The sequence below is a fragment of the Haemaphysalis longicornis genome, unplaced genomic scaffold, assembly GCF_048455015.1.
Source record: "Haemaphysalis longicornis isolate Haplotype H1 unplaced genomic scaffold, Haemaphysalis longicornis Haplotype H1 scaffold_6, whole genome shotgun sequence".
Taxonomy (NCBI): domain Eukaryota; kingdom Metazoa; phylum Arthropoda; class Arachnida; order Ixodida; family Ixodidae; genus Haemaphysalis; species Haemaphysalis longicornis.
The window spans coordinates 62,277,358-62,304,238 of record NW_027526407.1 but is presented as its reverse complement, the minus strand read 5'-3'; the positions used below and the strand labels follow the sequence as shown (position 1 = coordinate 62,304,238).

General features: G+C 47.2%; 1 protein-coding gene across 2 annotated transcripts in view; it reads left to right on the top strand.

The window, feature by feature from the left end:
• LOC144142809 (cytochrome P450 3A6-like) overlaps positions 1-26,881 on the top strand; it is a 50,342-nt gene that overhangs the window by 12,213 nt on the left and 11,248 nt on the right. For both annotated transcript variants that reach the window (XM_077674581.1, XM_077674580.1), the window contains 4 exons: positions 15,880-16,099; positions 18,091-18,280; positions 20,303-20,511; positions 23,114-23,409. In XM_077674581.1, coding sequence (XP_077530707.1) covers positions 15,929-16,099; positions 18,091-18,280; positions 20,303-20,511; positions 23,114-23,409 — 866 coding nt within the window. In that variant the 5' untranslated portion in view covers positions 15,880-15,928. The remainder of the gene's footprint in view (positions 1-15,879; positions 16,100-18,090; positions 18,281-20,302; positions 20,512-23,113; positions 23,410-26,881) is intronic.

Sequence of the window (26,881 nt, the reverse complement as noted above, 5' to 3'; positions counted from 1 at the left end):
TTGATGAATCAATCAATGAGTGAGTCAGTCAGTCGGGCACTTCATTTTATAGGTAGAGATCAGAGTGCAGATGCACGTTAATTTTCAGAAAGAGGAGAGTACAAAAAAGTTCAAAAGACTGCAGTGATTTAACCAGGTAATAGTCACTAACGAAGTCGCAGTGCAATGCTCCTGCGGAACTCAGACTTTAAAAGCCGACCGACAGGAACTTCAACACTTTCATAAAATAGAAGCAGCCATGCAGCGGGTGAAATCTGCACAAAATTCTTAATTGGACAGGATATTAATTTTTTTATACTGTTCTAATATATATCTCATTGGTAAAAATGTGAATAAAAACAAATGTAATCCAAACTGACTGAAAGGTCACCCAGTACCACCGAACGCAGTCCGACGCTCACTAAAATCACCCAACTGGTTCACTCAAAGGCACATTTCGCTATAAATTTCAAAATCAGCCATCTGTATCCCAAAGGTGTGCCTAACCCAGCGCTCTTCTGCTCAAAACTGAAAAACAGAAAATAAAATATACATTAACACGCAATGGACACAATGAACGCATAAGGTTTATAAAATAGACAGAAAGCGTAAACACGCTAACGCATGAGAAAACTATTCTCGGCAGTTCTGGTAATTTTTGTTTGGCGTTTCTTTGTTACTGTTAATAAAATCTGAATGTGTCAATTATTAAGATTTGCCCTATAACCACTACATATTATTACATTCACCAATTCTGCGTTTTGTTTTGTATATATAAGGCGTCCCGCTTTCTTGGAGTGTACTCGCTAAGGAATGATGACATTCGAACCGGCAGATTTATTTCTATTATTTATTTGCAGGTTACGGCTACCTTAGGTGCACGGCTTTGAGCAGGTGTGAGCGATACAAAGAGAGTGAGAAAAAAACGGAATAACATAGGAGCATAAAAATACACTTCTGTGAGTACAAACCTTTGACAGAATAAAAAACTTCCGTAGTACAATAGGTAAGACAACTGTGCAAGAACAGCAGACCAGAGCGCCGCTGTGGGGGAGCACTTCGCCGTGGCGTCGACTTTCAGCAGCTTCCATATCTTGACTGAAAACCGTTCATTCAAAAGGCAATGCGACAACGCTGGCAGCAACACTGGGACACACAGACAGACAACAAACTCCACAATATAAAACCCCAATTAGGCAGCTGTTACACAGAAAAACACAACAGAACAACGGAAGTATACATGCGCAGATTACGAATAGGCCATACACACGCTACTCACTCGCAGCTTCTACACGGAACACCATCGCCACGATGCCGCAGGTGCGGACAACGCGTATCAGTCACAGATGTCTTAGTTGAGCGTGGGTAGTTGCATGAGTCAAGGAAGAAGCACTTTCGTGAACTCTACACTCACACGATTCAACTCCATCCCTCCATGTTTTTAGCTGCTCAACCCTTAAAGGGGTCCTGAAATGCCTTCCGCCGATGCATGGATGTACATGTAACCAAATAAAGCAATGTATTAGCAATCTCCTCCTGCAAGAATTTTGTTAAAGCGATGAGTATTAGCTGAGAAATCGTAAATCAAAAACTGCGAATTATCGTCGCGCCGTATTTCCTCCTCCTTTCAACTGTTTCTTCGCTGTTGGCCTCCCCTCCCATGATGCTCCGCTCCTCAGCGGTGACGTACTTCCGCTATTGCGCTCCCACAGACTGCCGTCTGCTACGGGCCAGCTCTTTCGGCTTTTTCATCTCTGTAGACACCATGGACACAGGCTGGAAAAGCGAACGAATGACCTGGCCGCATGTGTGCGGCCTGGCCTTGCCCTTTCGCGGTGTACGTGGCTGCAGGGCTGCAGTTGGTATCGGCGGCGAACTCGCAGCCGCGTGGGGAGAATCGTGCGCTCGTTCCCTTTGGTGCACCGCGCACTGTTTATCCAAAAAGCGCGGTCTCAGATGTGGCCCCGCTGGTGCCGGGTGTTATTTTGCGGTGGTTGTAATTCCTACTACCGGCGGCATGTGAAAAAAGACATTTTCAACCGACACAGAACCCGTGCACAAAAAGCGCCGGATCGGATCGCTTTATCAGCGGCGATGAACGTGAAGGCGAAGAGCAAACCAACGCTGCACTCGATCAGCGAGAACCCGTGTTCTGACAAGCTGCACCCATGTGTTGCATTCAACACTGACGGGAAAGCGTTTGTTTGCACTTGTTTGGATAGTCGTAAAATGTCCAAACACTCCGGCACTCCGCTAGCAGATCAGCCGGCGAGACATTTCGGAAAACATTTGACAGATGGCGCCGAATGCATTAGTGTGTCGCTACGCAAAACTGATGAGACGCTCTACTAAAACTCCCATCGCGGTGTCACGTAGCGGGACGCAAAAATTTAGCGTTTAGCGTATGCAAAGGCCACAAACGCTGTACTAAAACTCAATTAGCAGCAAAATAGCGTGCGTATGTGAAACCGCTTGCGTTTACAAAGCTGCACGCCGAGCGCGTACGTTTCAAACCTAGTGACATCGTTTAAATACACTGGCAAGCACAGTGTAACGTAGTCAGATATCAACCGTATGCTCAGGCGACAAGCAAGAGCTTGTTTTATGTGGGGCGGAGATTGCGCATAAAGGCTCGTTCGCACTTGCGACGAAAGCGAGTGAGAGCGGCAGGAATTCCGTCGCTTTGTCGCGCGACGATCGTTTTTGTCGAATGGTCGGGACAAATTTTGGTTGCGCGACAGAATTCCCGTCGCTTTCGCTCGCTTTCGTCGCAAGCGGGAATGGAAAGTTCTGCCGCTGCCGTCTGCTACGCAGCTCGGAGGTAACCGGGCGATCTGCTCGGGCCGGATGAACGCGCACACTCCCGCACGGCAGCGCCCCAAGCGGCAGACGGCCGCGTACATCGCTCCCGGCGCCGGCCTGGAGCCCGCCCTCGGCACACTAGCCAGTATATTTCAGGCACTATACGCCTCGAGCTTCGCGATCGCTGCGCCGCCTGCCGCCGCTTCTCCGCGGCGTTGACGGGATTTGCGCTGCGTGGCTGATAGGGCCGCGTGCAGGGTTTAGGTTCTGTTTCGCTTCTTTTCGCCTTTCCGCGCCCTGAAAAAAACTTGTTATGGTGACGTCTATAGGCAAACAGTACGTTCAGGTCACTTAAAAAGCAGCTGTGTCTTCGTAGAGTACGCGATCGCCTGCAAGAGCTACCTGGAGACGCGGTGCTGCGCGCTTCGTCGCCGCTCTTCCGGGCGTCGGAGACGGTAGCAACATATCACCCCTGTCACCTCCAAAACATCAGGCACAAATGAATTCTGATGTCGCCTCGTTTAGACCTGATACTGGCACAATGAGAGGTTGGCTTCATTTTGTAGCGTGGACAACGAATGCGGCTTCGTTTCGAATATATACGTCGCATAAAAATATGTTTCAGGGATGTGATTACCCAATCCCGGACAATAACTAATGCCTTTTATCAGCATATAAACTATGCGAAAATGTTAAGTATTTTCCAAGCCTAGCTGTGCGTCGTTAAATATGTGCCCACACACCAAGGCAAGTTAATGAAACCACGGAAAAATAAATCTTTTGCAAGTGCGGAATTAAGAAACATAATTCTCTAACGTAAATAATAAAAAAAAACAGTGCAGCTCCTGACATGCTAAAGACGTTCGTCGAAACTTAAGCCAGTTAGGGTTCACTGGACCAACTATACTTGAAATGCACTGCTATTTCGCGAGACATCGGTGGGGAGGGAGGGAGGGGGGGGGGAGGGGGACGCTGTGTGCAAATCAAGCAATGTGTACAAATCAAGCAAATCAAGCAATGAACGTTTTAGTAATCACACACACACACATATGTCGCGTTCACTTTCCTTTTGTTTTTCTACTTCAACGAACAGCTGATCGTACGGCGGCCGCATTTTTGGAAGCATTACAGGGTAGGCTGTTCAACAACAAGCGATGAAAAGTGTCGTTGGAAGAGAGTGGTATGTGATAAGGCCCTCGTATTTCAGTTTCTGCTTTATTCTGCTGGCTCCCTGTGCCATATGACGATATTTGGAAGAAGCATTAGTCGAGGACGCTGATTATATTTTAAGCCCGTCTCCGCGCTGCTCGCAGAGGAGCAGATGAATGTTTGCGAGCGCTCACCTCACGACAAGACGAGTTTGTCGTGTGCTGACCCCCGAGTATAATTATGCATAGTCCATCGTACTTTTGTTGAATATTCCCGAAATTAACACAGACTGGCTTGTAAATGGCGGTGATCAATATCTGAGGTTTAATATTGGCAAACATAACTGGCGTGTTGTCAGGTATGAGTGCCCCGCTGATTATGTAAGCGCACAAAACCAATTTAAATCGTAGTGTATAGCCGTAGCATGAAAATTTGAGGAACCGGTGGTTACGGAGACACTGCTAGTAAATTACGGTCAGTGCAACTACAATCGGCTCCATCACACGCCGGTTCCGCGCCGCTGGCCTGTGACACACACCTGGCGCTTATACAGACCGAATATACCACACTAAGATCGCGTCAGAAACATTTACACTCTCGTAAACACACCTCATTTGCGAACAGAGTGACTGCTCCACATAAACATGGATTTCGAACGCCCGCACATGGTAAATCTCAGTCGTGGACGTGCCGCAAAAGCAGTGGCGGCCCTGGGGCGCGGGATGCCGACTCCCGCGCCTGCTTTCGAAACGGGCCGCTAGGGGGATTTCAGTGGCGCCCCTACAGGCCACGCTCGAGGCGTATAATGGAGGAAAGATTTTTTGCTTCCGATGAACCTAGTTCTTTGCCCCTGTGTTTTTAAATACGTGAAGTGGTTAGCACGTCGTCCTCACGCAGCTCTGTATCGTCGTAGCATCGCTGATTGTCCGAACGAAGCTTGCAGCTAAGCCAATGCAGCGACCGAAGCTGTGTGTGTGTGTGTGTGCATCGCCTCCTGTGTGTTGTGGACGCGTTCGTTTCGCGATGAAATGCGACATTGTACTTCTGCGGGTGGATAGTGCTTCCCATGGTCTGGATTATCTTTCTCGAACGACGTACCACTCAACCTCGCATGGGGTATGTGCAATGTGCCTGGCTAAAAGCCTTCTCGCTTGCGCGCCAGAGTTGTGACTTGCTGCTCGTCCCCGCAAACCGGGTGTGAGGTGAGTGCCGTATTTACGACGGGCAGGAGGAGGCAACTCATCGTCTGTCAATCGCGGTTCAGACTTGCAACGCATGTTGTGACGTTGCGTTCGTTCGAAACGCATCTCTGGATTGTTTTGAAGTTGAATAAAATGTACGCGTCAAACCCGGGCATTCGGCTCAGTGCGTTCTCTGCGATTGCACCAAAGAAGTGCCACGGGACTTTCTTTATGGTACGTACTCACGTAAGATAAAATCCACGTCGTGTTATGGCCGTGTTGCATTCAATACAAACGGTTAAGCGTTTGTTTACACTTGTTTCGTTTGTCGTAAAATGTCAAAGCACTCCGGCACTCCGCTGGCAGATCAGCCGGCGAGCCGACGCTGAGCAGACGACTCATCTCTTTGCCGGAAGTGCGTGAAAAAGCCGCCCAATAGCAGGATGTCTAGCTCATGACGAACATCTGGGAATCGATGATGTAGACATGTGAAGATGGCGGCGTCCAAAAACACGAAGGAAAGGGTGAGAAAAAAGCGACAAACTTTGCAACAAAAGTGTGAGCTTTCCGCTGCGCGTAAAAGAGTAATACTTGGCACAGGTGACGTTGGCGACCCAATCTAGCGATTGCGCTAGTTCATTTAGTGTGCTCAAAATGCCTTTCAGGGCCCCTTTAATTACAAGGAAACACCTTTTCGCTTACCTGGGAGACATTTACTCTTTAAACCGCATGTCATGCCACGTGTAACCTCATGGCCCCTCATTGTGTGGGAAAGCTATGAGTGTCCATTCATTCTCTGCATTCTTACCCTGGCATCCCCATTTCCCCAATATAAATGTTTTAAATGAGGGGCTATATATACAACCCACACTAACCACTTTTAGTCTCATCCCATTGACAGCACCATTTTACTAGTACATCATTCAAAATGATCAACCATTGCATTGGCGCTCTTTGGCAATCGTTGTCCTTGCGCCATAAAACAAATACTACTAACTATGCAAGAAGAAGGCCACATGTTGAACACACAAGGACCCGAAAAAATGAGACACCATGAGCACGTAACAGATTCCATTCTTAGGGCGTACGGGGAAATAGGAATTTTAAAAAAGTTTGTTTGCACAACTGAGCGACTGTCTTTGGGCGATTGGAACGTGTCGGACGGCTAGCGGCAAGCCAGATGTACGCTTCTTAATCAATAGGAAGTCTATCATAATAGAGCAAGTAAAAAAATACAGCAAGATTATCTTAAAATGGACTAAACATTTTCCCAGAAGAGCGTGAGACTGCGTGCCAGTTCGGCAGCCAGAGCTTCGTGGATGAATCTTCCTTACGGCTTTGAAGTTTAGGCCAAGGTTGTGGTATTTCAAGCTCGATGACTATGGGAATAAACGCAATGACAAATGCATCTTAATAGTACGTCTTGGAAATTCGGAGTGCACGGAACTTGGGGTGCACGTTACTTGCGTTACAGCGGGATTGAGTACATGTTACGGGGAGATTTCTATGGTTGGTAGTGTCGTTTAGCTCCATCATCATCATCCGCCTGCTCATGTCCACTGCAGGACGAATGCCTCTCCCATTCACCTCTAGCCGCTCGATTCATGCGCTGCTCGGGCCTACAGTTCACCCCCGAAATTTTTCTATTTCATCCCTACATCGAATTATAGGCCTTCCCCTCCTTCTAGACCCAACTCTGGGCATCCACTTTGTTACCGTACTTGTGCACCAGTTGCCGTTTCGTCTCCCTACATGACCAGTACAAGTCCATTTTTTAAGTGCGAATGCACTTCTTAAGCGAGCCTGAATCGTCCGCCGCCGTTGTCCGCATAGCAACAGCTGTGGGTGCGCGCGCTCCTCGTCTTCCCTAGCAACGGGGGGAGATGGGCGCGCGCTGCCTGGCCGCGTCCCCATGGCTCATTCTTGTTGTTGTTCCTGCTGACATGGCACATACCCACGTGGGGGATTGGCCAGGAATCGGGCGTGAGAAGGGCTAATGCACCCGCTTAAAGGAGTACTGACACGAAATTTCAAAGCTGAGATCCGCTCTAGCAATCAAGTACAACGACAACACAAATAGGTGTCTGTGAATAAATGCATCTTTCTTTCTTTGTAGTTGTGTGTGTGTGATCTCTTTTTCGCGAACATTACCGAACCGCGCAAATTCAACTCGTGCATTCGCACTTTCACATTCTTCCCCTCGGGGAAATGCGGGGAATTTTTTTTTCTTTACTTGAACCATATCATCTACTTTGGCTTGTTCCCTGATATATGAAGCGCGTTTCCTGGCCCTAAGTGTTACTCCTATCATAATTTCTTCAATGGGCAGTTGAGCCAATTTAGGTTCGCTTTCCGTTTGCTTAGTAAGGCGCCAGGTTTCAGTTCCGTATGTCATCACTGGCAGTATGCACTGGTTGGAGATTTTTCCTTTGAATGACAGCTTTCTTTTCATTATTTTGGAATGCTTCCCGACTGCTCCCTAACCCCTACTTTCCTCATACTATGAACCATATTTGACGGGGAGTGAGACAGACTTTAAAAGATCAACACATTGATACCTCTATACAAAAATACTTCTGTATAATATAGCCTCTCATAGACCTGGAAATTTATTAGGCTAAGGTTAACGACTGACCAACTCGCTTAGCTTGGCTTAATAAATTTCACGTTGTATGAAAGGCTTTATAACATCGACGTATTTTTTTGTATAGAGGTTCCAATGTGTTTACCATTTAAGATTTGCCTGATTCGGCCTCGTATATGGTTTATAGGATGCAGAATTCTATGAACCGATAGCAAAGTAGCCCGCCGAGGGTTACAATACCAACTTGTGGTTAAATATCACTAATTTGCATTATATTTCATTCAAATGGACACAAACAAAATTGCAAGGACCGATAGATTTGTTCGAATTGTGTGGAAAGTAGAGAATTTACCTTTAAAGGCAGTATCCACCACACGAAGCCGGTTTCAGTGTGCGCTTTATTTACACGAGTTTTGAAAGAGAGCGGAATAGGTCTTTGAACCGCTTTCATCGCATGTCGGCAACTGCGTCGCAAGGTCGATGCAAGCAGCCGCATTAATAATGTCGAACTGTGGACAGCGATAGGAGCCTGCAGCACCACACGTGTGCTTGTTTTTCCTCGTTTCGGCATGAAACTTCAAAGCCTATCCGCTCAGCATTTCTTGGCGGCTGCTGTACTGCGTGCGTGTGTGTTGCAACACATGGCCACACGAAAAAAAGAGGGGACAGAATAAACTTGGGAGGAGGCCAAGGTTGAGTGGCGAGTGAAAATTTGCGAAAGCATCACAGGGCTCATTGGATTCAGACGCGATTCCCGATTCGCTGAATGGGAGGCTTTGATTTACCACGGCATTGATGATTGGTTCCCTCAGACCACATGACATGATTCCTCATAGTGCAGAAGTGGTGCCACTCCGGCGCGAGGAATTACTGCACCTGCTACAGAGGTGGAGTTGAAAATGTTTACGGCCTATTAACAAGGGATCAGTCGATCGATGATGTTGAAGGTGGCTTGCTCACCAGTGGCACGTTGCGGACGACTTTGTACTTCCTGATATTAACACATTATTACAATATTTAAAAATAGGTTACAACTGTCGCAGTACCAGTGCATATCAAAGCTCGAGACGAGCCCGTATCAAGCGGGCTCTTTCATCTATCCCACGCAAAACCCATTGGTTTAAAAAAAAAATCACGGTTACAAGAAAGCTGGAACCAAAGAGACAGAGGAGGCGACACAATAAACGTTTCTGTCCAATTGTAGGCCACACGACAGCCAAAAAGGCAGAGATCGTAATTGGGTAGGTGGCCCGTATCTTCTACCAAGCGTCCTCCCGATTCCCACGAAATCCAGACGTCAGTACCAAGAAAATATTCGCACTGCAACCCGTGAAAACCAGACGTCAGTACCCAGAAAATATTCGCACTGCAACCCGCGAGAAGAAAAACAAACAAACCAACCAGTCTTCACGCGGTGGTTCTCCAAATCAAGAGTGGCCTTAAATGGCGCGAAGAGCTATACATCCTTTCAACTACACGTGCCCATACACGGCTGTGGCGTGTCGTAGCTTGTTTACCGAAGTCGCTGCCGCAAGACCATCCCGGTTTCCGAAGCAGATGGCAGATGACGAGGAGAATATACTGCCAGCAAACGCATGGTTTCCGGTCGTTCACCGAATTACATACTTTTAAAACAACCCTGCAGAGTATTGCAGTTTTAAAGACAGCCGGCGCCTCCGCCGCTTTCACATTTTGAGCCTTCGCGACGAGTGTACCCAGCAAGTTATGTTGGTTCTTTCCCACTACGGTGGAGAGTCACGCTACGGCCAAATGTGCATTACGGCTGAGAGCCGCAGTACGATTGACAGTCTCAATACGGGGAAATGTGTGTTTCGGCTGGGAGTCGCGTTACGACTGAAAATATCACTACGGCTAAATGTGCATTAGGGCGGAGAGTCACATTACAACTGAGATTTTCACAACGGCTGAATGTTCATTGCGGCTGAAAGTCGAATGACCACTGAGATTATCAATACATCTAAATGTGCATAACGGCGGAGAGGCGCATAACGACTAAGAGTGGGGAAACGTCTGAAGAGTGGGATTGCGGCTGAAGGTGGCGGTACGGCTAAAGTTGCGCTAAATGTACGGCTAAATGTGAGCAGCACCGAAGTTGGTTTCGCCTATGCAGGAAAATGTGGTCTGTTTCCCGATTCTAACACTCACTCAGACGAGTCGCTTTCACATACGATGCCTAGAGCACTCAGCATATATAGTGAACACTAAGAATAGACTTAGCTTGCGCTAATTTGGGCGGAAACAAATGAGTCGTCCGATCACCCAGCCAACTGCCTCGACAAGGCCATGAGTTAATTGCTTTTTAAGAGAAAAACTATGATTGTGGGCTCTACTTAGAATCCAACTGAGCGTTAGCAAAGCACAAAGTGCAAATCGCGGTTACGTCCGCTTGCACGGATAGAAATTCGGACATGAGTTGTATGCAATGAAGCTGTCGCGTTGTGCACATAACTGCAGGCTGTACACTTCAATACACGTTTTCTACTGAAACTTCCGTCTGTACCTGTTTCTTAGACAGGTTTGTATCCTGGTTTATTTTCCTGAGAGACAAGGCAGACGCTTTTCTAACAGACAGTTGTGCAGACGAGATTGGTGAATTATTTGTCAGACTGTGTTGTTTCGTCCACTGCACTAAGACCAAGCGCCCCACGAGGCTACTTGAACAAGGTTGTTATGGCCTTCCAACTCTTGGAGGACAGGTTATCGTACGAATACCTTGCTCTGGTACCTAGAACGGAACTGTACAAGGATGGGGCTGATGGGGCATTACCGGAACCTGTTTATCGCTCTTTATTCTGTGCGGTTCGGTTAAAGACGTGTTAGCGAGAGTTTAAAAATTCCTTTACAGTAATCAGTCAAAAGCTTCTTGCAATTACATACCGAGACGCTACCCGTCAGTCTATGGCTGCGGGAGAAAGGAATATTTGTAGCGGGATCAGGGAATTGCGAACGATGTGGTAACCTGCAGATCATAGAACACATTTACTTGGACCGCTTTGATGCAGCGTTTCACTGGCACATTCTCCAGCGGATACTAAAGAAGGAACTAATGGTATCTCTGTACGGAATACGTTTCCTACCAACACTTAATAATTGAGGCATGCCACTTGACGTGTTTATGCCCTTCAGCCTTCCCAGTTTCTGGAAACCTCCTATGGCCGTGCGACATGCTGACCCGGCAAAGTTCGTGCTTTGTTGCAGGCATTTGCTCACAATTATTTCTATTTTTTAGCTTTGCTGACATTGCAGGCACGATCTATTTTAGGCACTATCTGATTATTATAAATATCACATCACACAGGGAGGCTTCTTGTAAGAACGGTGATACGGAATTTGAGTGAGCATATATATGCATGGTCTAACTACCACAACTATTAACACACTTTTCGCAAGCAAGTGCAGTTGGCGTCACCCTTCTGTATTTTATTCTGATGCTTCGGCCGTATTCCGCAAGATGCGTAGCATCCACTGTAGGGGAAAATATGAAAACATGCTCCTTGTTTGTGCGGTAGCCGCTTTTACACAGAGGCGCACTTAGAAAGTTGTCGTTTGCACTTTAACTTCGGCTTTGTCATCTTTTTTAGAGTTAAGCAAAGCTGTTTTAGTGACAGGCACGGGTAACAGACGGCTACCAGGAACTCAGTCCGGATTTGTCCTGGCACGGCTGAGCGCGTGCCTGCAAAACTGATGCAATATCAGCCCAAAACTGCGTTGAGGGGCAGACGAAATGGATAGCACGTGCAAGCACTCAGACGGAACAAAAAACGGCGCATCTCGGCGAAGAAAAATTACGTTCACAAGCGCTTCAATTATGCAAGCACAAGGTCTCCTTTCCGCCTTCCTAAGCGAAATACCGGCATCGTCTGCTGGGGCAGCACAATGGAGCAAAGAAAAGCTGCTGCCCATGGAGGAAAATATTATTTCCTCCATGGGCAGCACCCTCCCTACAAGCGGCGCCATCTGGCGGGCTTTCGTTGCAACCGGCACCACCCTCTCCTATAAAGAATCCCTCCGCTTGTCACACTAGCTAGCATATTCCAGGCACTATACCCGTGTGTTCGACATTGCGGCTCACGTAAAGATCCCCAGGTAGCCAAAATTCTTCCGGACACCTCCACTACGGCGCGTCTCATCGCCTGTGTTGCGTCAGCGCTTTAAAAATCATACTAATTAATGAAGCATCGCCCTCACCCGAAACCTTGCATTTTGACCGCGACCAAAAATTTCGGGCTATTTTTGCGCGTGTAAGTAATAGTATTTTTCTATTATATTAACCCCCTTTTATCGTGTCGACCTTATTGCTTTTATGTAATTCAGTTTAACACGGATAATAGTCGCACCACGACTGATAGTCTTATTGCAGAGGAAAGACACGCCGTCCCTCGGCGTCCCGTAAGGAGCGTTGTTAGGCCTTAAGAAACATGCATATAATTTCTGTCAGGTTGAAAGAAGACAATTCCGCTCTGTAGTAATATTGTAACCGCATCAGTCATTGTTTCATTGTGGTCGTTTAAGCTATCGTAATATGGTTTTTCTTGCAAGCACCAGGAAAGTTTTATGAAAGACGATGTGTAACTGACATAACGGCGCAAAGATATGCTGTCGCTTTACCCACTCATTTAAAGAGTGTTGCTTTGCTAATCGTAGAATGCATTTTTCAATCTAATTGAAGTTGAAACACGCTGTCACACAACTCACTCATTTAAAAAGTGTTAACAGCTTTTCTAATCGTTGCATGCAATTTCAATCTAATTGAAGTTGAAACATGCAGCTGACCCGAAATATTCTAGCTGCCACAAAGTTAATATTGAATTGGTAGTGTAGGTCACGTCACGCAGTGTAATTGTGTATATACAGTTATCCCGTAAGATATTTATTCCTCGAGACAAATTCTTTGTCACGAGTAGATACACAACTGCGTCTCTAATATTTAATGTATAAAAATGGCCATTATAAATATGAGTTATGCTTGAGGCAACATCAATTAAAAATGCAGCTACTACTTGTTTACTATTATTCGGGGAGTTACAGAAAAGGCTGTCTTCTTAAGAGAAAACGTGGCGAGGCCGCTATAGTCAAGAACGTCTGATAAACTTGTAGTAGTGCTATAGAACAGAGCTAGCGGACGTGTTGAACCGTGCAGCAAAGTGATAGGTTCCTTTTGTTTTTATTATTTTTCTGCCTTTGTATATGTTTATAGGAATGTTGTAGGTTGAGAAAGCAGTGTGGGTAATGATTATTGTTTCATACATATAGTCGAACCCGCTTATAACGACCCCAGATATAACAATCTACCGGATATAAAGACTATATTTCTAGCAACTTACTACTCTCCTATGCTACGCATTGAAATTCGTTTAGATATACCGAACGTGTTTCAAAGCGTCATACGTTTAGAGCGAAGACTTCCGACACGGTCACGGTAAATATATGGCCCATACGAAGTGAAAAACTAAATAGATAAAACAGTCATTAAAGCATGAGAGGGGCGGTGTGCTAGTGCGGTCACCGCTTCAATTTAATCGCGATGAAGATATCCCAGATGGGCGAGCACCGCTTGCAGATTTCGGGAACCGCGACCGAGGTCACCCACCTTGCAGTCGTTGATATTGACTATTCTCCGCCGGACCCTCTGGGATCTGCAGTGGCGAATGAGCACATTGCTGCTTCTGAAGAAGCATGTATTCTCAGGGGGCTGCCGGAAGAGGACGTCGATAACATAGAGGCCTTGGAAAAGGCCTTTGGAAGTTCTACAACTGGGTATAAACAAGCGGCTATAAGCCGCTTCTTCGAAGTGACGCACCTGAACGCTTTTTTTTTTCTTGCGTGTAAGTTCCTTTGGGCTTCTAAATTGTCTCAAGAATAACTTCGGCTTACATTCCATCTGGTGTATTCATTGTGAAAAATAAGCTTATTTCGTCCAGCAGTCATTGTTTTTCGTTTAGATGTCGTTAAATTTGTAGTTATTGTGGTACTTAGCAGCCATAAATTGTACGCCGTCGTAATGGTGAATAAGTGTGAACAATTTAGAATCTTAAGTACGTGCAAGATGCTATAAATGAACATGCGCACTCCGTATGCACTGCCGCTCGAGCTTTGCTATCGCCGGTGTCGATCTACCCGCCGCCCGAGTAGAAGGGAACGCGGCCCCGGGCGCTGCAAAAAGCGCCGTGGTTACTTAGCTGTCACAAAGAGATCGCGCTTCGCGGACACTTCGTTTGCCCAGTTTCTGAAACAAATCGTGACCACATTCAAACTTTCCAACTTGGCTCTTCTCTGGGCGAAGCGACGCAGCTCCCGGTACGCTCAGCCCGGCGCGGCTGATACGAATCCATTTCGGTGAGTGGAGATTTTGAAGACGTCCGAAAGAATTTCTTCGCGGGAATTGTGCCGGCAGCGGCACGTTCGATGCAAAAACAATTTAGTTCGTTCGTATGCAAGCAGCGGGCGTCCCTTGCGCGCGTTTTAAAGGGCGAAATGGCGAGTCCATGTACAACGAACTACTGATATAATGACCACTTGTCGGGGCACTTTTGTGTTATTTGACTGTAGTTGAAAGCCACATTTCCCGACTTGGTTAATGTCACTAATATACGCGCCATTTTTATTTGCATGGAAAGAAATCACACTATTTATGTGTTCTGGTTCGTATTTTCGTGTTCGCGTATCAGTTGTCTATGACGGTACACGGGGGCGCACGCACGAACGTACTCACGCTAGCGCACAACTCCGACTGTGAAGACCATCTTTTCGAGTCATCCAATTTTTCCAGAGGAAAGGTAGAGGAATGACTTAAATTGCGCTTCAGTACGAATGCGTTGACTGTAGGCCGTGCTACCACAATAGACTGTATAGAAACCACGTGAATATAGTTCGCAAAGGAAAAGCAGATGCCGCATTGCTGCGTAAGAATTCCGGCTACACGGCAAACGAGCGATGCCCACTGGCACTGGTTACGTGTCCTGATGTCGACGAATATATCCTTTGGATGGGGGAGAACGTACGATTCTGGCTCGTTACGGTGTGTTTCATTGCCTATGAGAGTGTTCCGAAATCCCGATTGTCTAACTTTAGCGAGAGGATATTTTCTTTAAAACGTTTTATAGGCAAATAGAATCGGGCGTCTTTTATAAAAATCTGGTCCAATGGTCGGCTGACAGCACCATGGCTTGTGCTACTGCAAGCACAAACTCGATGTTCACATCGTTGCTTTTTGTAAAAAGCCTAATTGTTTGTATAGTGACTAGCAGAGTTCTGAATTTATGAATTTTTAGTTTTTGTTTAACAAGGTGCACCTAGCGCGAAAATTATGTTATCGAGTATTGCCGCCTACAGAGCCCGCTGGATAGTCCTTTTTTTCGGGTCGCCAAACTTATTTTGCAGAAATTATGCAAAATAAAAATCAGATTTACAATTTTGGATATTAATAAGTGTCCTCGTATGGACACAGCTTCAAGATCGTGCATGTCAAATAATGCGCGGCAATATGGACTGAGGGTACGTCGAAGGCCGAGACGCTCATCGTAAAATACCTATTAAGGCGAGCTATATAGAGGGAGAAAGAGAGCAAAACTTTCATTAAGCATTTCTATGCGTGGGAGTGGCTTCACAGTCCACAAGTCCAAGTGTCTCCTTCGAAAATTCGACCTTTTCCGTCAGTAGCAACCTGGTCAACAACACGTCTCCTCCCTCAAGGGAAGGCAGCGGTAATTTCGCGTTCCCAAATCTAAGCACAAATCGGCTGAAATGCCATTCCAGGCAGCCGTGAGAGACGTGAACGGAAGTTGCGTAACTTGTGCTTGTTACGTGACATCTACTTGGGCAGATCAGCTCTGCGTGGCGAAGCAACAATGCGTGCCTAACTAGCTGACTATGCAGCCAAAATTCCAAAAAGTAAACACATAAGTCTCCAATCGAGTAGTTTTTGTTACCTGACTACGTTTCTGAAAGAGCAACCCAGCGCTTTCGATATCTTTCTCACAGAAGTTGCTTATTTTCAATAAGGGAACGTTTTTTGCGGAAATTTCCAGTGAAAAGCGTAAAACAGTCCCAAGTGCAAGTAACCTCTCTTTCGAATGTTGTTTGCTGGCGTAAAGCCATTTTATAGCTTGTAGCACTTGCGCTGCGCTTGCATTGGCGAACGGCCTCCTGTGTTTTTCTATGCAGGCTGTGAACAGTGACCCTCCCAGAGGCCACCAGATTGCCTCGCGCCGCCATGTGGGCCGCCCTGCTGATCTCGCTGCTACTGATGGCGGCATCGAGTACGCTGCTTTGGCTCGTCAGACGGAAGTGGAAGCTGGGCCTATTTCGACGCCACGGCATCCCGGGACCCGAGCCGGACCTCTTCTGGGGGAACTTCATGCAGCTGAGGCAGGACCGTGTAGAGGTGTGCTTTTCTCCTTAGCGCACCTTAGAACTACAGAATGTACAACGCATAGCCCATGCATGCCGTTCTGAAGTGTACCGGAAGTTTCTTTTCTAGGCAGAGCGGAAACTTTTAAAATCGGTCAAGATGTAGATGTTTTGCGGCAATCTAACGTCACTATTTGGTGTGAGGTAGAACGTAATAGAAAAATTAAATCACTTCCACTCAGCGTAAAAGCGGTCGGAAGTACGGAGCTGTGAATAATCCGCAAGAGTGGCTGTGATGCCGTTATCCGCTGGTTGCTACCGCCCCTCACGGTCTTCCCCTTCCTGTCTCGCTAATATCTTGACGAAGTTAAGAAAGGTTCTGCTCAATGCAATACAAATTTACAGCCTTCGCAGTGCTAGCGCTCTCTCTGCCTGGAACACCAAGACGGGAGTTTTGTTCTTTCTGTGCTTGCTTTCACCACGCACGTGCCGGAGCCTTATTGCGCAGTTTGCAACGGATTGTTCTTGGTGGCCACTTTCTTCGCTTAATCGGAAAACCAACCCAACGGGCATTCCTAACTAAATGGACGCGAAAGCTGCCGGATTTAAAGACGATAGTCTTTTTTGGGCTACTTAAACCCAGAAATTTTGGTCTGTCTGTATGTCTGTGTCTGTCTGTCTGTCTGTCCGCCTGCCTGTCTGTGACTCGATTCAGCCACCCGGCCAAAGCAAAACAATGCCTGCGCAATAGTCTTATATAATCACAGCTAAATCTACCCGTCTATGTCCGGTGTAAGGTTCATACTTGTCAACATTTTTGAAGAAGAACAAGAGATTACGCAAATATGAGACAACAAATCAATACAGAAGTGATATTTGCAGTGTTCCTTTATAAAAAAATCCAACATGCTTCACTTTCTCGAAATTAAATACTTCATCAACTGCAGAAAAAGAATTCACTCCGACGTCGCCTGCTGTCGCCCGCGCCACCATAGCTTCTGGCGCCATTTTAAGAAATCAACCGGCAACAGTTACGCAAGGTTCCACTAGATAGGTTTCAAATTCTGCTTTCAACGCACGTGGAGTAGGAAAACCCGGTTCTATAAACGTTGAAGTAGGGCGCCTCGATTAACGCGCGTCTTCGCCGTACGGCAGCGTTCACATCGAGACACCCGGTTTGGAGCAGTGGAACGCGGGAAATTTAAAATGATTTAAGCAAACCTTTGGTGTCTTCACCTCGGGAGGAGCGCGACGCAAGAGGAACAACATGAGAGGTGAGCGGGAAAGCGAAGGGAGGCATTTACTTCGCAAAAGCCGATAAAGACTATCGTCTTTTGACGACATTTGCAACGAAAGGAGCAGATACGTGGCCAATTTTTTTACACAGATTTTGCTTCAAATGTAGCTGAGGTTTTCGTTGCGCTAAACAGCAGAGCGATGTATGACTATAGCCTCAGCTGTTCACGGGTTTCGAAAGGTTGTGCCTATATAAGCCGATTGTTTTGAAGCCTCGATTGGGTCCGTTACGCCGCTACGCCTTGGGGCACTGTTTGGGTCCGTGACGTGCTACGCTGTCAGATTGTGGTAGTGGCCAGACAGCGTGACAGCGAACGAGTTACGACCAAGCGCTCGTCCTCGTCCCATCTCTTGTTTCGTCCTGCGTCTGCCTCGGGCTTAGCCTACAAGGCGGACCCCAAAATGCTCTGCACTTAAAAAATTGTCTGCGCTTTGTCAGACTTGGCCATTCAAAGCGATTCTCTTCCAACCGCTCTGTATCCAATTGGGGTACTACTTTACACGAGCTCCTACTTCGAGCTGGTACTACTTCAGGCAAAATAAATTTGTGCGGCACCAGCGGCAAGACCCACTTGCTTACGGGCAAAAGTTGACCCTCTGGTGAATTCTCAGCAATGGACATGCCGGAGAGGGACCACTACGGAGTTACCTTTCTCGACTCTGACTCACGCGTACATGCCCTGCCTACGGAAACGTCAGAGCGTTCTCATGAGCCAGTCTTAAACGCAGGTGATGGAGCGCTGGATAGCAGAGCACGGAAAAGTATTCGGATTCTACATGGGCGAGCAGCCATTCATGGTCGTGTCTGATCCGGAGATGGTGAAGCAGTGTCTCGTCAAGGAGTTCCAGGCCTTCCATGACCGGCCACCGTTCGCCATGAGCGTGGAACCTTTCGCCAGCTGCCTCCTGGAGCTCAAAGGCAAGGCTGCCACGGAGAATCACTCTGAGTGCCCTAAGTTACGCTGCCCAACTGCTCATACATGAAAGATGCTTGATGAAGAGGGGAACTGCAAATTACAGCTTTACTTCAAGCCACAGGTTGTCGATGGAAAATGCCCGATATATTCACTCACTGATTACAATTATGGATTGAGGGTAATTGATGGTTGATTACAAAGTTTTCACCCATTCTTTGCTATCTGTGTCCACTACTTTATGGTAGTGGTTTAGCAACAACCACTGCCGGTGGCGGAGAATTTAAGTGTTACACTGGACTCGTTTATTACTAGCTGAAATGACTGGTTGATCGAAGCTGACTGGTGCATTGTAAATGTTGTAAATAATTACTGGAAATTTTGTGAGTAGCTATTGCATGTAGCCGTGCAGACACCTTTTTTGTTGTATTGTCTAACAATACTGTAAATCCGTGTGTCTATGTAAATATATATATATATATATATATATATATATATATATATATATATATATATATACATTGAGAGGCTCCGGCGAGATTGGTTGAAGGCGAGAAGGCCCTTTATTCGGCAAGCAGCAGCCCGAACCCGAGAAGGGACTTCAAACCACGATGATGATCTGGCGTTCCGCGCCCAGGCGATGATGTGCTGATGATGAACGGGCGAGGTAAGAAGACGAAGACGATGCATTGATGGCAAATAAATGGAGGGAAAACGATGAAGGAAGCTCGGGAGCCACTTGCGCTTACAATATATATATAGTGTAGAACACATGTAGAAAAAATAGAGAACACATAAATTTAACCACATGTAACAGTGGTTTACTGACGTTTCGACTGGAGGACCAGACTGGAGGACCAGAAAACTACAAAGCACACGCCGCCACGAGCAGTGAGTTTACATGCGCGTCACCCGTAACAAGGAAAAACTGCCGACGGTCTTCAGCGGCAAGGTCAAGAATGCAAGCGGGGCCCATTACTGTATCTGAAGCGCAGGCAGCCTCCGCGACTTTGGTGGGTCCCACAAAAGCCAATGGAGGAGCCCATTTGAGGCGTCCCCTTCCTCGCCTACGCCTCCCTTTCTACACGGTGTCACGTCGTGTCGCGCCAGGTCAATGCACGGCCTGTTAACTTTTAGCACTCGGCCTTTCGCCAACAAGCGTGGACCCCTGGGCCCAATCTACGAAAATATGGCGGAGCGCGACAATTTGTAAAAGCACGAAAACAAGAATGGAGAGGCGACCGTCGGTATGTGCCATGCCTCAGGGACAACCAAAAAATAGAAACAAAGAAAAAGATGGAAACAATGAAAAAGAGAAGCGAAGCAAAATATGAGCGGAAAGACCGGAAGGGCGCGCGCACTCCGCGAACACCAGCTTTGGGGATCACAATGGGATTGCAAGACACCCGAGGCATAAGCCACAACAGACAGCAAAATAAAATACTTCTTACACGCTCGGTTGGAATTAAAAGCTTCAACATTCCATTTCACATTTCTCAAGGATAAAATGGGTATGACATGTGGTGACATAAACAGGCAATGGGTACAATCCAGTTATTAATGAGGCATGTTATGCTTGCTAAGCGTTGAGACAAGGAAATAAGAGAGAGAAAAAAATAAAGAATAGCGTGGGCGGGAAGGGAAGTGTTGGTAGGGAGTCGGGAGCGGACGAGCATTCTTCATGGCAGGAGCGAGGGAGGCGAAGAGATTGAAGGTGAAAGGAGGACAGAGACGAGTGACATTTGCAACGAAGCAAGGAGATGCCTGGTTAATTTTGCTGTTGTTCCTCATTCTTACAGGGGGTTAAAATTCTGAATTCGGCCACCACATATACATTAGTGCCATTATTTTCGCTACATGTGTTATTTTGACCGTTTACGCATTTGTACTGCAGATATTTGGCGCCACCCGAACAGTATCGAGATTTCGCGGTGGGTTGCTGGTCAGATGATGGTGAAGCGCAAACACAATTCGCACTGATTCAGCAGAGATCAGCTCATGACCACGCGGGTTCGTCCTGTCTCCAGGCGCCGAGTGGAAGCGGGTGCGCAGCGTGCTCAACCCAACGTTCAGCTCGGTCAAGATGAAGCAGATGTCGCCCACCGTGCATGGCTGCGTGGACACCTTGATGGAAATCCTCGAGGAGCGATGCTGCAATGGCCAGCCGGTCGACATGCTGAAACTGGCGCAGGGATACTCTCTCGACGTCATCACAAAGTGTGCGTTCGCGTGGCAGGTGAGCACTCGACGTTAGTGGCATGGTTGGTTCACACCATGGTGAGGCCGGTCCCGGAACTAATGGTCCCGGAACTAATGGTCCCGGAACTAATGGCCCCGGAACTTATGGTCCTGGAACTAATTAATGGTCCCGGAACAAATGGTCCCAACTTAAAACTAGGGAGAAATGGTCCCTCCTCTACTGCTCCTATGCATGAGCGCCTGTATGAGGGAAGGAAGGGGGTCAGTGTGTTTATGTTTATATGTTTGTATTTGTGCACAATATATTTTGCATCTGTTGATATATAATATATTTGCTAAGCCTGAATTTACTTGAGTGAAATGCGGTATACAGTTTTTTGTCGCACATGTACGTCCTCGCGTGATTCCTTTGCACGCCCTTCTGGTTATTCCGAATACCAGGCAAACCAGTGGCAGACACTTCAATCAAAATCAACTGTACTGGGCAGCCCAGGGCCGGTGTTTGAAGCGAATACAATAACGGGCTGCCACAATTTTTTTATTTAGTGGCTCTAAGTGCACTCGCTTCGGTAACAAATTTCTTTGCTTGAGATGGCCCTCATTACCCTCTTTACAAGAAATTGGTCATGGTGCTGACTGTCGCGACAGCCTGGCTTGACCAGTGGCTCAGCCGATGCTCGCGATCAGACGTCCGCATGTCTGAAGACTGTGCCTGTCACCAATGTCGCTTACTAGCGGCGTCCCGCTACAGGTGCGGCTTCCTGGAACACGGCCTGACTCAGAAACTATCTTTAAACGGTAAGGGAGCATTAAGTCTGGCCGTGCCTAGAAATAGTTGCGGTGACTGAGAAAACCTTATGAGGGGAAGGGAGGGGGCATAGAACTCACTTCGCACGCACCCGCAAAGTGCTTGCTTCTTTCTGAGGCATGCCTCTACGTATTCTGTAAATCATGGATGGAGCCGCATGTTTCCCACGTGGCTTCTTTTTTCCCCTGTGTTTGCACGTAGCACATTCATTGGTTATTTAGTGACAAGGCAGATAGTTGAAATAACGATGTTTTAATAAACCAAAATGTCGAAGACAGAAAAATTGAAAACATTACAAAAATCGAATAACTGAAGAGAGAGAGAGAAGTAATAAATAACAATATTCGTCTTCAACGTATAAAAAACGCGAAAACAAAAATAAAAAAAGGCCGGAGAAAAACGGCGGAAATACGAATAAAAAAATTCCCCAAACGGACCAAATGCCCTGCACTAGAACAATATTGCATGGTTGGCAGAAATACCGCGTTTAATCAATATCATAGCGTAAATTGAGATAACCAGTTTAACGGAATCTGAAAAACAAAGAAAACAAAAAAATAAGAACTAAAGAAATTATGAACTGCAAGATACAACAAATTTGAACAGAAAACCAACGTGGAGTTTCATAGAATCATTTTGCCCGAAGAGGTGCCTGGGACTGTTTGTCGCGGGACCATAAGTTCCGGGACCATTTGTTCCTACTTTCGAGTTGGGACCATTTGTTCCGGGACCATAAGTTCCGGGGCCATTTGTTCCGGGACCATTTGTTCCGGGACCATTTGTTCCTACACCCTGGTGAGGCGTATGTCTTTACCACAACTGACTTGGCCAAACGCAATGAAACGTTCGATGCGAAACCCAGTGCACTGTTCTTTTCTCCTCTCCTAGTGATTTCTCTGGTGAGTCCAAGAACGCGGGTTCACTTCCCGGCCGCGGCGGCCGCTTTTCTAATGAGGTCAAGAAGCGAAAACGCCCGTTTGTTCGATATTTCGGCGCTCGGTAAAGATACCCAGATGCCAAAATTCATCCAGAGCGCTCCACAACGGAGCCCCTCTTCGCCTGTGCAGTGTCGGCGCCTGAAACCTCATAATCAATCTAACAATTTATCGCTGTTAAAATTGAGCAGTTATGAACACAACGAGCATGGCACATTCCGTACTGGTACGCATCATGCACACGCTGCATTTTCATGCGAGGCCTTGGAAAAAATGTACAATAGCGTGTTTTGTTTACACGTATATTGCTGAAGTCCACAGGCTATTTTGAATTTACCTGGATTAACCCACCGGGATGATGTCACGTATATTTACCGTTTAGTTTTAGCTCGCAAGGAACACATCGAAGGAAACACGACGACATGGCAGCCGTCTCTTCCTTCCATATGCACCACGTCTTGGGTGACGGGCAAAAATATTTGGCGCGCACACGTGGGGTCGCATAAGTTCAAGCTAACAAAGTGTGATACCATGGATTAAAGCCACGCTTTGCTTCACACTAAAAACCCCACAAAGCTTTGTTCTTAGCGGCATCACGCCAAATTGAAGAAAAAAAACATTACAGCCTATTCTGCACAACAGAGATAGAGATTACGCCAACAGAGATGGTTGATAGACCGGCCTAGTGGGAATGGTTGCAGTTAATATCAAGGCATTGATTGATTGATTGATTGATTGATTGATTGATTGATTGATTGATTGAAGCTTTGTTCATTTTTTGCATTCATTAAAGAACCAAGGCGCAAACCTATTTTCGTTTTCGCCTGATCGTCCTGAATTTTTGTTTTCGCTGTTGCTTATGTTCTCCACTAATGTGCAGCATTTACCTGCTCCAGGTGGACTGCCAAAGAAACCCCAACGACCCTCTTCTCCTTGGCGTCCGCAAGATCTTCGAAGAGGCCGAGCACCCCGCGGTTCAAAACGCCATCCGATTTCCCGCTCTACGCTATCTTTTCACCGCGCTCTACTGGATCAGCGACTACTACAAGGTCACGCAGCAGATAATCAGCAACCTGCGTCAGTTGATCGCGCTGCGCCGCCGGGATCGGAAGATACGCGCCACGGACATGGTGCAGATCATGCTCGAGGCCCAGGAAGGAGGAGACGCCGCTGTGACTGCCGAGTCACCAAGGTGGGCGGGGAGGGAAAGCGCCAAGTCTGCGATACAGTAAGGCCCGCTTATATCGAACATGGATATATTGAAATATTGCCTATATCGAACCCTTGTATAATTCTGCTTAAAATTACATGCATTTAAAACTTTTTATATCGAACGAGATTTTTTTTATCGAACGCGATGCGGCAGGCTTTTCCGCAATACATCGGCGCGCAGCGGTGGCGCGAGTGTCGCTTGCGACTCCCGCGCGAGCTCGGGCGCGTCCAAAGCGGCCGCAGCGGCCACGGCAGAGTGAACCAGCTCCACGCATGCATGCCGTTGGAGCCGAAAGCACCACATTGTGCGCTGCGGGCTGTGGTGTCTCCGAACTTCAAGTCCGCGCCACTCGCTGCGCGCACTTGCTCGGTTCGCTGGGTTCGACGTTATTCGCTTGTATCCATGCTCGTCTCTACTCTGTCGACGACGCCGAGGACTCCGTACGGCTTCCGAGCACGACTTAAGCCGTTGCTGCCGTGGCCCTGCTACGGCGATACTGCAGTGCTATTGAGGGCAGCGGTCTTGTGCTTGTCGGCTGTTTGGATACCGTGGAGCAAGCAGTCGCCAGCAAGGCTTTGCGCTCCAAGACGCAGGCTACACTCACGCAGTTCTTCCGCCCCAGTAAAGTGTTGTTTTCTTTCCCAGAAAGTGTCGTATCAATAGTGAACTGAATGGTTGGAACAGCTCAACGATAGCTCGTCACCCCTTCGGCAAGATCGCTCTCATATACGCCTTTTAAATGCAGAGCATTTCTTTAACTCACGATGTCACCCCTTCTTGGCGTCCGTAGTAGTCCGCATCGCTCGCAGGTGCGCCCTCTCGGCGCGATCGTGGCGGGATAAAGGCGGGTGTCGGCGAGGCTGGAACGCACTCATTGCCGCGCTCTCTCGTCAGCCCCGCTTCTCCTCGCCTACTCTCCGCTCGCATCACGCGCTCTCTCCGCGGTCGGTTCGCGCCCAACAGGTTGGGGCGCGCGCGTCGCGGAATCAACAACATCTGTGGCGTGATCGTGACGTCAGCATCGCGCGCGCGTGGCGCGATCGTGGCGTGATAAAGGCGGGTGTCGGCGAGGCTGGAACGCACTCATCGCCGCGCTCTCTCGTCAGCAGTTGCCACAAGTGCAACAACATTAACGTAACGCAAACTGCTTAACGTCGTGCGCCCCCGGAAATGCTCTGCATTTGATCGTGCCCCTCGCGAGGGGGATGTTTCTTCCATCAGGAAAACGGCTACCGCTGGCGTGAATCGAACCCGCGTCCTCGGGCACAGCAGCGCAACGCCTTACCCCCTCAGCCACCGCAGCATTTCTTATAATTTTCATTTCCCGCATAACCGTATACGTTACCGCGGGAAGTTTGAAATCGTGAAGGTTGAGACGCCACGTGGTGCCAACCAGCTGAACTAGAAGCTTCCTGTCCCAGATTTCTGGATATGGCAGATCTAATGACATTTACATCAAATGTCATTCGCTCTAAATGTCATTAATTCGGCGCTACACGAGAATACCGAATGACATTCCAGGCGAATTTTTGTGCTTCACTTTCTATATCAAATTTTTGCTATGTCGAACTATTTTAGAATGCTCGCGCGTTTTGATATAAGCGGGCTTTACTGTATTCAAAATCAATGAATTAGTGAATGATAGGAGAGAAATGGTTGGAAGGAAATGTTCACTAAAACGGATGCAAGGGTTTATGAAACAGATGATGAAACATCTGGCGGAAAAATTGCTTCGCTCAAGGTTTACGAACCTAAAGAAAAAAACCCACCCAGAGGCTGAGATCTAAACGGCGCCCACTTTGTTGATACCTGAGCGTTTCGTCCGTGCTTTTAACGCCTTTTTAAACATTTGTTGCTAGAAAACAGGAATAGTTTGGCCGCGTATAACCTTGGCACTGTACAGTCAACGTGGAAAGACGAGTTTATTCCACCTCGGCCAGAAAGCCGTTCATTCCATGGGCGTCAACAGGGGGGGTGCAAAAGGGGCACTTGAACCCCCCAACAACCCCCCACCCCACCCCCCCAAGCCGCACCAGCAGTTTTGCCATTCCATTACCCGGACTTCCTTAGCCGCACTGCTCCATTCATGCTTGCATATTTTTCGGCTTAAATTGGTCATCACAGGCTTTACAGAATGTCCCATCCCCCATGCGCTGAAGTGAGCTCGTGTCTCTCAGGGTCAAGGAGATGTTTCGAGCGCAAAGCTTGTCGGAGATGTTTTAGACAAGCGCCATGCTCGTGCACTTTAGCTTTTTGCAAACCTAAAATAGAGTTCACAAGGAAAACCCACTGCTGACTTTATGTAGCGCTTGCTTGATGAAGAATAGAAAACTTTCCAGGCTGGTTGACGATCCCGAATCCGGAGGCAAGTGAGGAGTTCCTGCTGTAGCAGGACAGGCAGAGATGCCTAGGTGCGGCTGCAATGTTTCGGGTTGAAAACGTTTGGGTGCACCCACATTTGGAGCAAATCACTAATCAAAGCTGATTTATTAGATATTTCTCGGAGTTTCTCTTTCTTTCTTAGTAATATTCTTTGAGGGCATACGTCGTTTTTCTATGTAACCCCGGCTTTAACGTGGCCCATGAAGTTCGCATTTTACCTTGAATTATACATGCCTATTGGATAAGTTACAGCGTGAGTTTATTCTGCCTCTTTACTAGTTAAGACTACTCAGGTTTGTTTCACCGAAAGCTGCATCGATGAAGCGGCAGCGAAAGCTTCATCGAAAGCATTTTAGTTTTAATCTTGAGCAATGAATGGCCGCCTATCGGGTTCACACTGGGATAGAGGTAACGGTTTTTTGTAGATTCTGGCGACGTTGGCCGAGCTAATATTCCACATATGCAGAATGCATCTGTGGAAAAAAGTAGTATCCACTATCTTAGTACATTTTGATTTGTGCACTTAAAAAATGAATATTTTGAATGGGCAGATTGGACCGTTTACAGGCACAGCAGTAGATGCTCTTTCATAACGGAAAAAATTAGCAAGCAATGGTAGCAGCAAAAACAGATATGGACCTATATTCAGAGACTTAGAATAACGCAGTACAGGTTCGCGCAGATCTCACTGCGGTGCGGATCTTTGCGCGGCAAATACAGGCAGGCCAAACACTCCGGAATCCAGGAAAAATACTCTTTGCATCTTCATCCCTTACTTGCACTCTCACCACCGCGAGAAAAGTTCGGAGGCACCACCGCGTTTGCTTTGCGTTTATTGCATCACCTAATGGCGTCGAGGGAGCGACGAAGCTTTCAGAACGATGAGCGAGCCGTAGGAAATACTACCTTTTCGAGAACTATTAATGTGAAACTGAACTTTGGCGTCGATCCAAAAAGAACACAGGCAATAAATACCCAGTGCATTTTCTGGAACTCGCTGAGGGGATGCATCAGAGTATCAGTCGCGCTCCGTCATGTTCAGCACGACGACATGTTGTTCCGGTGGGGC